This window comes from Oryx dammah, unplaced genomic scaffold (genome assembly GCF_014754425.2).
Source record: "Oryx dammah isolate SB20612 unplaced genomic scaffold, SCBI_Odam_1.1 HiC_scaffold_24, whole genome shotgun sequence".
In the NCBI taxonomy this organism is placed as follows: domain Eukaryota; kingdom Metazoa; phylum Chordata; class Mammalia; order Artiodactyla; family Bovidae; genus Oryx; species Oryx dammah.
The window spans coordinates 75,507,563-75,519,686 of NW_024070208.1; the positions used below are offsets into that span (position 1 = coordinate 75,507,563).

The 12,124-nt window shown below is 41.3% G+C and overlaps 1 protein-coding gene across 1 annotated transcript in view; it reads right to left on the reverse strand.

Moving 5' to 3' along the window:
- Nucleotides 1–7,652: 7,652 nt before the first annotated feature.
- Nucleotides 7,653–12,124, reverse strand: part of TMTC4 (transmembrane O-mannosyltransferase targeting cadherins 4) — a 58,028-nt gene continuing 53,556 nt past the window's right edge. The window contains exon 18 of the mRNA XM_040267412.1: nucleotides 7,653–11,602. Within this exon, the coding sequence (XP_040123346.1) occupies nucleotides 11,454–11,602 (149 nt within the window). The 3' untranslated portion in view covers nucleotides 7,653–11,453. The remainder of the gene's footprint in view (nucleotides 11,603–12,124) is intronic.

The following is a 12,124-nucleotide window of genomic DNA, read 5'->3' on the forward strand; positions in this document are numbered from 1 at the left end:
GGATTCTCCAGGCAAGAATACTGGAGTGGGTTGCCATGCCCTCCTCCCCCGGGATCACTTACCATCTCTTCCCTGGATCCCAGGACTAAATTTGAGCCCCAGCAATGAGAGGAGTAAAGACTTTTTTTTTTCTTTCTAGACTTTGTTATTCTGGGCTTAAGCAGTCCTACTTTGGGGACCTGGGTGAAAAGAATGGCAGAGAGATTGAGGGGAGCCACTTCTGCCTCCACTCCAAAGACCAATGCCTAAGTACTAGTTGTTGGACTAGAAATAATCCCCCTTACTCATTTTCTGCCTTTCCACTCTCTCATGTATGGGGTTGGACTCATGTGGCTTTTACAATCTGGTTTCTACCCAAACATTTCCAATAATGCTGATGTGGTTGTGTTTTGAACAGATGTGCAATTTCTAAAGAAATCTAAAAGATCAGATTCATAAACCATAATTTTCATAGAGTTCTTTCTTGTGTAGGGAAGTTCATAATTAAATTTAAATTTATATTAGTATAAAAAAGCTGCATCTAATGTATATTTTAACATACCATTTTTAAAGAGTAGCTGTAATCATCTTAATTTGTCTCTTCCAAAAGGAAGAGTGGTTCCATTTTTATTAATTTTTTGAAGGAGGAAGGTCATGTCAGCAAAAGAAAGTGTGAGGGAAATAAATGAATAAATAATTCCCCTGATAAAGGAAGATTAAAGATAGTAAGGAGGTGAGTGTTAAATTGCATTTATTGCCAGATAAGGCTGGGAGAGTCTGTTCTAATATGGATTAGGCTCTGTGGGATGAGATATTCAGTTTAACTATCAAAAAAATCACCCACAGAAAAATAATTTATAATAGTAATTTTCAAAATATGGTCCCAGGTGGGCAACATGAGCAGCACCTGGAAATTCAGAAATGTGAACTCGAAGCCCACACCCCAAGCCTTCGGAATAACCAACTCTGGGGTGATACCCAGCAAAATGAAATGCATTTTAACAAGTGCTTCTTTTTTCTTCACAATGATCATTTATTTTTTCCCCATTTTTATTAGTTATAATTGTCTCACAGCATTATAAAAGTTTAAGGTAATTTGCATAATGATTAAATCAGCATAATGATTTGACTTACAGACATCATGAAATGATTATCACAAGTTTAGTGAACATCCATCATCTTCAGTTCAGTTCAGTCCCTCAGTCGTGTCTGTCTCTTTGCGACCCCATGGACTGCAGCACGCCAGGCCTCCCTGTCCATCACCAACTCCCGGGAGCCCACTCAAACTCATGTCCATCGAGTCAGTGATGCTATCCAACCATCTCATTCTCTGTTGTCCCCTTCTCCTCCTGCCTTCAATCTTTCCCAGCATCAGGGTCTTTTCAAATGAGTCAGTCCTTCACATCAGGTGGACAAAGTATTGGAGTTTCAGCTTCAACATCAGCCCTTCCAATGAACACTCAGGACTGATCTCCTTTAGGATGGACTGGTTGGATCTCCTTGCAGTCCAAGGGACTCTCAAGAGTCTTCTCCAACACCAGAGTTCAAAAGCATCAATTCTCCGGCACTCAGCTTTCTTTATAGTACAACGCTCACATCCATACATGACTACTGAAAAAACTATAGCGTTGATTAGACGGACCTTTGCTGGCCAAGTAAGGTCTCTGCTTTTTAATATGCTGTCTAGGTTGGTCATAACTTTTCTTCCAAGGAGTTTAAGTGTCTTTTAATTTCATGGCTGCAGTCACCATCTGCAGTGATTTTGGAGCCCCCCAAAATAAAGTCTGTCACTATTTCCACTGTTTCCCCATCTATTTTGCTGTGAAGTGATGGGACCAGATGCCATGATCTTAGTTTTCTGAATGTTGAATTTTAAGTCAGCCTTTTCACTCTCCTCTTTCACTTTCATCATCTTTCACTTTCCATCATCCTATATAAATATACAATTAAAGAAATATAAATAGAAAAAAATTTTTATGTGATGAGAACTCTTAGGATATACTTGTCTCAATAACTTTCCTACAGGAGTATTAATTATATTTATTGTCTTGTACATCACACCCCTAGTACTTGTTTATTTTACAACTTGAAGTTTTCAGTACCTTCATCTAATTCCCCCACCCGCCCTGACGTAACCACAAATTTGATCCATCTTTTGTTGAGTTTTTATGTTTCTGTTTTTGAAGTGTAACTAACCTACAACACGTTAGAAAAACTACAACGTTATGTTAGAAAAATCAGTTTCTCAAGGAAACTGATTGATCAACTCAGACAAGTCTTGGCTTCAGTTTTGGGTTGGTGGGTTACACCAGAGCCCTTAGCAAGCCAACTGCTCTAGTGGGTTTAATAACTTGAGTTGACTCACAGAGGCTGTCAGTTGCCTGCAAATGGTATAGGTGAGTCCTTTGCTAGAAAGGATTCAGCCCACTAACAGCTGTTTTTCTATTCATTCTGGTCTGATGCTCTGCCGTCCACAGTCTCCCATACTCTCCAGGCTCAGGGTCAAGCAGCTGGCCAACTGTTACACCCCAGGTTCAAAGCTCAACAAATGCTTTATCAACTCAAAGGATTTAAACTGTCAAATTGTCTCTTACTGGCATATATCCAAGTTTGGTCATTTTGTTTTCTAAATACCAGAAAGGTAATTGCCAAACTCTGTTTTCCAGACTTTTGTGTTAGAAAGTGAAAGTGAAGTCCAACTCTTTGTGTCCCCGTGGACTGTAGCCTACCAGGCTCCTCCATCCATGGGATTTTTCCAGGCAAGAATACTGGAGTGGGTTGCCATTTCCTTCTCCAGGGGATCTTCCCAACCCAGGGATCAAACCCGGGTCTCCTGCATTGCAGGCAGACGCTTTACCCTCTGAGCCACCAGGGAAGTTGGTGTTAGAGGCTAATATATATTTGAGGCAATGCACAGACACTTTGTATTATGCAAAAGGGGCCCACCTCATTCCTTCTGACTCCTCCCCCACATCTCCAGCATTGTAAGTACTACACAGTAGATGGGAAAATATATTCTTCATCTCTTGAAAAGATAATTATAATGTGAAATAAACAACAGAACCTGGGTGCTATGTACAGAGCTTGAAGTCTAACTGAATAACACTATAAAATTGACTGAAATGTTATCAAATCATTCTAGTAAATTATTACAAATAACCGTCCTTGACCCTAAATATCCTGCAACCAAAATCCAGGCCACTACTTGTTTTGTAAGCTAAGAATGAGGTCTACACACCCTCAGAGCCCTGAGATGACTCACCAAACAAAGACGCAGTCAGGAGGTTTGGGGGAGGGAGAGGTTAGGTGGAATTTAAAGGTAATAGTGTTTTCACAGGCTGAAGGCAGAACAGGGCTGTGTGCCAAGGGTCAACATTAGGCCTGTGTTGTGGCCCAAGCGTGGGTTGGGAAGGAATTTCCAGACATGAGGCAGAATGAGAGAACAGAGTTTATCAGAGTGGGAGACGCTGTTAGAACAGCGGGCCGACTCAAGGGCAAGCCAAACCCTTTTGCGGGCTAATAGCCAATTTCTAGAAGGCAATGGCACCCCCCTCCAGTACTCTTGCCTGGAAAATCCCATGGACGGAGGAGCCTTGTAGGGGTCGCTAGGAGTCGGACATGAGTGAGCAACTTCACTTTCACTTTCACTTTTAACTTTCATGCATTGGAGAAGGAAATGGCAATCCACTTCAGTGTTCTTGCCTGGAGAATCCCAGGGACGGGGGAGCCTGGTGGGCTGCCATCTGTGGGGTCACACAGAGTCAGACGTGACTGAAGCGACTTAGCAGCAGCAGCAGCAGCAGCAGCAGCCAATTTCTACAGCCTCAAGACAGAAAATTCCTACTGGCATTAGGTGATAGGTTAAAATGGTATTTTACCTAATACGGGGTCGAGTAACTGGCCGGTTTGATCAGAGGCTCATGGCAACAGTTGCTATGGGGCTTGGTCAGTTTCAGAGATTTTCATCCTGTGACCTTGGTACAGAGTTCCACAGTCTGGGCAGCAGAACCAACGCTGGATCAGGGTCCTATGAACCTGGAGACTAAAACTTATAAGAGATGTGATTGGGTGTGTCCAGAAGCGCTTTAAATGAAGTTCTGCACATGGGTTGGAAACTGAGGGTGCTTGTTCATGTCGAAATGACTTGGACCATCCAAGTAGGGTGTGATGTTTCATTCTTCCTAATGATTTAAAGCAGCAACATTTCTGATTGTGCTTTTCCAGAAGAAGGTTTCTCCATATATAATAAAGCAGCAGTCACCCTTAGAAGTGGGTTCCTTGACACATTACAACCTCAGCATTTCTATGGGAAAAATGTGATTTTTCTCTTCACTCCCCACTGCCTTCATCTGTGCTATGTCAGCCTGATGAATGGCAGAGCAGAAATGTACTTGTTCAGTCTAAGGGACTTTTTAACCATATCAGAATATATCAGGATAGAAAGCTTCAAAATATTTTATTTCCACAGAGTGTTGGAATTTCAAACATTCTTACATTACACAACAGATTTTTATGAGGATTTATATAAGCACCCAGGTCACTTTTATAACTTTTTATAGTGGACTTCTATATAAGAGTTAGGTTTTATATTTTAAAGGTTAAGCATCTATGAATATTTGAAGAACACTAGCTTAGTCCAACCCTCTCATTTCATGGAAGAAAAACTCATAACAAAAGCAACCACCACCACCACCACCACCAGCATTATTTTTATTAGAAGCAACTGAGGCATGCAGTAATTAAATGACTCATTTCAGAGTCCTGGTAACTAATGGCCGGATGGGAAGGGTTCACGTCTAATTGAACTGTTGAAGCTTAAAAAGATGACTTAACACCAGTGAAGCTGGCCGTAGGGTAGCTCTCACACTCCTGGTCTCTGTTCTTTGCACCGTACCACCTTGTTTGCTGAGGTCTGCAGATTCCTAGACCAGTACTATAAAAGCTGTCATCCCTACCTGTTATCAGAAAGTTCTAGAAATGAGCAGTTTTGAAAATTTTTGAGACAAGTCTCAAGTCTACTCATCAAAATTAATGCTGTTGAAATTAACTCCTGAAACAAAACTTTTTTAAGTAGTTTTTTTTTTTTTTTTAGTTTATTTTTGATGTGGACCACTTTAAAAATCTTTATTGACTTTGTTTCAACATGGCTTTTGTTTGTTTGGCCACGAGGCATATGGGATCTTAGTTCCCTGACCAGGGAAGTTGAAGTCTTAACCACTGGCCTGCCCGAGAAGTCCCCAAAACTGGTTTTAAATGATAGGTAAAATTGAATTTAAATCTACAGGGAACACATTTTCTCAAACACTTATCACCAGTAGGAAGCAGAAAGCTTTATTGGCCTCGGAAAAACGCCACATATTTAAAAACAAAATGATTAGAAACACAGGACACTCAAGACGGTTTTGATAAACGGTGTAACAGGTTTCAAGAACTCATAGAACTAATCAGACTTAGAACACAGGTGATAAGACTATAAACCTGAGATTGTTTCTGGTTAACTTAAGGTCTTGAGGATAAAAACCTCAAGTGAGAGTTAGCTCTCCTTCAGTTGTTTATTGAATATTATTATGTGCCAAGCATGGGTCTAGAGCTTTATATATGTTTTCTTATTTAAACTTTCCAATAAGTCTGTGAAAAAGGTAGTATTATCCACCATTTTAGGGGCTTCCCTGGAGGCTCATTTGGCAAAGAATCCACCTCCAATGCAGGAGACTCGGATTCAATACCTGGGTCAGGGAAGATCCCCTGGAAAAGGAAATGGCAACCCACTCTAGTATTCTTGTCTGGGAAATCCCATGGACAGGGAAGCCTGGAGGGTTATAGTCGATGGGGTCACAAAAGAGCTGGACACGACTTAAGTGACCTAAACCACCAGCATCCACCATTTCATAGATGAGGTTCTGAGTTACTTGCTGGATTGGATCTCTAAGGCGGCCAGGAATGGCCACAAACTGGGTGGCTTGAAGGTGGATTCTTTACCAAATGAGCCCCCTGGGAAGTCCTTAAATTGGTGGATAATACTACCTTTCTCACAGACTTATTGAAAAGTTTGAATGAGAAAACGTATATAAAGCCCTAGACCCATGCTTGGCACATAATAATATTCAAGATTGAACCTGGGTGTTCCCCATTGCCGGCAGATTCTTTACTGTCTGAGCCAGCAGGGAAGCCCCAGAAGTGAAAGTGAAAGTCACTCAGTTGTGTCTGACTCTTTTCGACCCCATGGGATATTCAGTCCTTGGAATTCTCCAGGCCAGAATACTGGACAGTCTGTGTGCAGTAACAGACAGTTGCTCAGTCGTGTCTGAGTCTTTGCGACCCCATGGAATAGTCCATGGAATTCTCCAGGCCAGAATACTGGAGTGGGTAGCCTTTCCCTTCTCCAGGGGATCTTCCCAACCCAGGGATCAAACCCAGGTCTCCCTCATTGCAGGTGGATTCTTCACCAGTTGAGCCACCACTGCTGCTGCTAAGTCGCTTCAGTCGTGTTCAACTCTGTGTGACCCCATAGACGGCAGCCTACCAGGTTCCCCCGTCCCTGGGATTCTCCAGGCAAGAACTCTGGAGTGGGTTGCCATTTCCTTCTCCAATACATGAAAGTGAAAACTGAAAGTGAAGTTGCTCAGTCGTGTCTGACTCTTCGCGACCCTGTGGACTGCAGCCTACCAGGCTCTTCTGTCCATGGGATTTTCCAGGCAAGAGTACTGGAGTGGGGTGCCATTGCCTTCTCCGAGCCACCACAGAAGTCCCTAATAACATTAATGTGGGATTTACCTGGTGGTCCAGCAGCTCAGACTCAGCACTCCCAATGCAGGGGGCCTAGGTTCCATCCTTGGTCAGGGAACTAGATCCCATATGCCATAACTAAGACCCAGTGCAGCCAAATAAGTAAACAAATACAAATAAATATTTAACTAACAGAAATGTTGTTCTGGAGGCCGGGAGTCTAAAGTCCAGGTGTGGGTGGGGCCGTACTCCTCTGCAGGCTCTAGTGGGAGGACTCATCCTTGTCTCTTCCAGCTTGTGGTGACTCCTGGCGTTCCTTGGCTTCACTACAGTCTCTGCCTCCATCCTAGGCACAGCCTTCTTTGCTCTATGTATCTTCTGTTTTAAAAGATACCAACCACTGGATTCAGGGCCCACCCTAAATCCAGGATGATTTCCTCTCAAGATCCTTCACTAATTTTATCTGTAAGACCTGATTTCCAAATACAGTCACCTTCTGAAATTTTGGGTGGATATGAATTTTAGTGGGGGATACTAGTCGACACTCCCTACACTTGCCTAAGGTCTGTGAGGTTCCAACTTGGGTGTAACACAGATTTTCCTTTCACACTCAAGTATTATGCCCCCAAAGGCCAACTATTTCTAGATGACTACTGAGAGAGCCATACAGCATAGTTTCCTGAAGACTTAAAAGCTTGCTTCAGAAGAGCCTGCATTGCACACCCCATCATTCAGCCAACAATCCAAGCCTCCTGAGTTCTTTTTCACTCAGCATCACTCTGGAACATCACCCTCCAGCCTCTCTCCAACCTTTTGGGCAGAGCAATTTAGCAACTACTTTCCATTACCCGACTTTCCCATATGGTGTCTCTTTACCACCAAGGCACCTTATCACAGCTGTATTATGAACTCATCCATGGCTCTCTTGAAAAAAGAGGAATCTGTGATGTCACGCATGTTCCTTTATTTACAAAGAAAAGTTATTTCAAATGATGCAGTAATTTACAAAGGAGAGCCCCCAAGAGGCCCCTGCAAGGGGGGTGCTGGTAACAATGCTCAGTCCCTGATGTCTACACCAGCAAGCCCAACCTGCACACAGAGCAAGGGTTGAAGTAACCTGGATTGTAAGCTCCACAGGGGAGGCATCACCTGTGATCATTCATCATACCCTCAGCAGCTAGCACACTGCCAGTGCACAGTTTGTGCTCAAGGAGATATTTTGAAAAAGATAATAGCATAAAAGTAGTATGAAGGCCCCTTGTGATGGGACTCTTCCGTATCTTGACTGCTGTTTAGTTGCTCAGTTGTCTGACTCTGAAAGCCCATGGACTGCAGCACACCAGGCTTCCATGTCCTACACTCTCCTGGAGCTTGCTCAAACTCATGTCCATTGAGTCAGTGAGGCCGTCCAACCATCTAGTCCTCTGTTGTCCCCTTCCTCTCTTGCCGTTAAGCTTTCCCAGCCTCAGAGTCTTTTCCAATGAGTCAGCTCTTCACATCAGGTGGACAAAATATTGGAGCTTCAGCGTCGGTCCTTCCAATGCATATTCAGGATTGATGTCCTTTAGGATTGACTGGCTTGATCTCCTTGCAGTCCAGAGGACTCGACGGTAGTGACCTCACAAATCTACCTGTGATAAAATCACAGAGCTGTCCCCTCCACTAAAAAGTTCTCCACTGATCTTTCATCTAGTGATTTTATTCACTGCTGATCTTTGCCTCAATCAATTAATTCACTGGGGACAAAAAAAAAAAATGGTTTTCTAATTGCCATTCTTTCAACATTTATTAGCTTCAGTTAGTCAATAGAGAAAAATATTTTCCCCCACCAGCTATGGCTATTTGGTAACCATGCAATCATGACAGATAGGTCAAACCTGTCTGCTGAGAAACCTATGAAAGTGAAAGTGAAGTCACTCAGTCACGTCCGACTCTTTGTGACCCATGGACTGTAGGCCACCAAGCTCCTCCGTCCATGGGATTCTCCAGGCAAGAGTGGTTGCCTATACCTTCCTCCAAAAGTCGAGTCTATCATTTAAGGCAAGTAGTGAATCAAGCACCTCATTACTGCGAGGGAGGTCTTATTATGCCCACATTACAGATGGGAAACTGGAGTTGAAGCGATGCTAAATGGCTTGCCTATGACATCAAAGCCCTAGAGCCAAGAACCAAGTGTAGTTTTTTTCACCTCAAAGTCCAATAGGTGTGAATATGAACATACGTGTCCAATGCTTTACTGTGGGGCTTGGTCTATTCTGTGAGATTTTAACTCAGTCATCTAAAATAAAAGGTAAAGACCATGCTTAAGAAATGTGATAGAATCAGAAACCCAAAGAGCCCTGTGAAGGCACAGTAGGCTACGTCTACATGGTGCAGGTCTTAAGAAATAAATGTAACATTGCATTTAATGGGGAAGAGATGTACAGAGAAATAAAAAATAGCCCCAGAGTATCTTCTGAGGCTTTGTGATGTTTACTATCAGAGAGGTGAAAGATTATTTGGACTCTCTGATTTCCCAAACTGGCAACGATCGCTATGTTTGTTCTGATACCACCCCGACCTTCAACTGAACCCCATTCCATGATTGAGCAATACAAACACAAGTTTAAGAAAAATATCAAAAACGAGGGGGAACTGGGAGTCAGATCTCCACTTTAGTCTTGTTAGAAGGGAAACCTAAGAAATGAAGGTGGCTGCCTTAGGAAGGAAAAAAGGAGGAAGAAAAGATGAACAGCATGGCCCACTTCCAAAATCTGCCGAGATAAAAGGCTCCATGAAATGTCAATCAGGCGAATGACTGTTTTCTCTGGGCTGAAGGCAGCTGTGATGGAAATCCTGAGATGGAGCAGTGAGAGCTATGGGGGTTCATTCTACAGGCAGGGCGTCTTGATTTGACACAAATCAAGTACCAAAAAAAAAAAAAAAAAATCACAAACAGGCTGTTATAAGAAATGGTTTTCCTTTACTCTCAAAAGACAAGCACTGTTTTAAAGAAAGAAATTTAAAAAAAAAATCAACAAGCATATAGTACATCTATTATCTCCCAAGCTAAGTGCTATAGGAACATAATGAACAATAAAGCAGCTCCTGCTCCTCAGAGCTCTATAAACTGTTATTGTTGTTTTGGGACCATTTCTGAAAAGGTTTGAAACAGCATTTTCTCTTCTGAGGATCTCAACCGTCGTAGGTTACAATTACTGATTTACAACTCTATGCTGGTTGGCCTCGGACCCCACTCCCCACAAGCGAGTGTAGACAATCAATTCATCTGAATGTGAGATCTACTCAGCCCGTTTGTTGAACCTGGATGACTATTAATTGGTGCCTAAAACCAAATAGTGGAGGAGGAAATAGCAACCCACTCCAGTATTCTTGCCTGAGAAAGCCCATGGACAAAGGAGCCTGGTGGGTTACAGTCCATGGGGTCGCAAAAGAGTTGGACACGACTTAGTGACTAAACAACGACAACAAAAACCAAGTAGAAGCCATATTCTAGAAAGAATGAATTGGTCACTTTGATTTCAGTTTAAGGAAAGAAGACAAAGAGTCAAATATTGGGTTGCTCAAAATGTTTGAGTTTTTCCATAACATCTTAAGGAAAAACCCAAACAAACATTTGGCCAACCAAGCAACTTGAAAATCATCTATTAAGGAGGCAATATGACACTTTTATACTGGTTTGTGTAATAATTTTACTGCATAAGAAATTACACAGATTGCATAAATCATTAGGTCAACAGCAAATATAGAAGAATAAAACAAAATGAATATGATTATTCTGACCCAATAAAACAGGATAAATAATCCAATTCTTAAAAATATCACAAACTCCTCAAATGTGGTTCCTTTTAAGAGGAAGTTTACCTCTTGCATTTTTTGGATATGACTGTGGTTCTATGAAGCTAAATGGAAAACGGCCTTCCAGGTAAACATATAAAAACACAACTTACATAGATGTGTAGCCCTCTTAATACTGGATATAACAAAAATAAAGACATTAGGCCGTGTGTTTTTATCTAAAGCATAGCTTGAATTTTCTATTAAGAGTGACAGTTTATGTAGAATACTACACAATTTTGCATGCTATAAATAGCACAAGTTGAAGAATCCAAAAAATATTGGAGGAGTGAATTTCTTCCTATGGAAAAAGTGTAAATATACTAGATGTTAAAATTTCCACTCTTCATTCAATTATTTGCCCTGTTCAAAACATAAAAGTACAAATAAATATTTCCTTACAAATGAAGTACATAGCATATTGTTTGGAAAAAAATTAAAAAAAAATCTTAATTTACTTGTCATTAAATAAAAATTCTAATATACAGACACATTAGATATTTATATAAATGTAGGAGTCCGTTTGTCATTTTCTGTTCACAGTCAATGTTTAATAGTATGAGTCTCTATACAACACGACTCATTCCAAATGCAGGTTTAATTCTGCTGTAAGTCGCTCACGATAATTTTTTTCCTCTTTTTCTTTTTAATTAAAAAAGACTTTATTCTTGGCTTTTCAGAAGTTATGTTTGAATTGTCTGAAAAAATACAATTTCAATGCAAAAACCACATCAAGCATTCAAGAGTAAATTGCTGGTGCTATAATCTTTTTGCAGGTCTTTGTTTTCACAAGAAAAAAAAACAAGTCAACAACGCGTAGGACTTTAAATGGTTAAACACAAGCATGACATATGGACAATTTGCCTCATGCACACACACACACACAAACTCAAAAAATGAAGGAAAAGGGGTCAGACATTTTTCTTTTGCATTTGTTCCAGCTTTCTTCTTAGAAGACCATAATTTTCCTTAGTTCCCGATGCTGTCGGGTCAAGCCGCAGAGAGATCTCATAGTGTTTTTTGGCCAAGTCTAGATGGCCCCAACGATGATAGAGCACAGCTGAAATAGCAAGAGATCAATTTCATTGGAAAGGCTTCTGAATAACTTGTGGTATTCCCAACCACTTGCACAAAGAAATATAACAGAACCTCTGCAAGCAGTTTTCCAAAACCATTGTTTAAAACAATACTGTTTGTACTGCCAACTTTATTTATTGTAATCGTACTCCTTGGTGATTGTCTGTTTAACCATTCCCAGTTACTCTCCGGGTTCTGAACCATCTCCCAACAGAAACATCATTACATAAAGAAGTAAAAGAAAAGTTCCCTAAGTTTGGTGATGCTGCCCTGAAATTTCCTGGAAGCCAGGCTGGATAGGGCTGGGCTGTCACACCACTTAGCACAAAGCCACCACGTATAAGACCAGCTGTTCAGTTTTTTTTTTTTTTTTTAATAATTTTTATTTATTTATTTTTGGCTGTGCTGGGTCCTAGAGGCTTCAAGGGTTTTCCTCTAGTTACAGTAAGCGGGGGCTACTCTTCAGGCTTCCCTGATGGCTCGGAGGTTAAAGCATCTGCCTCCA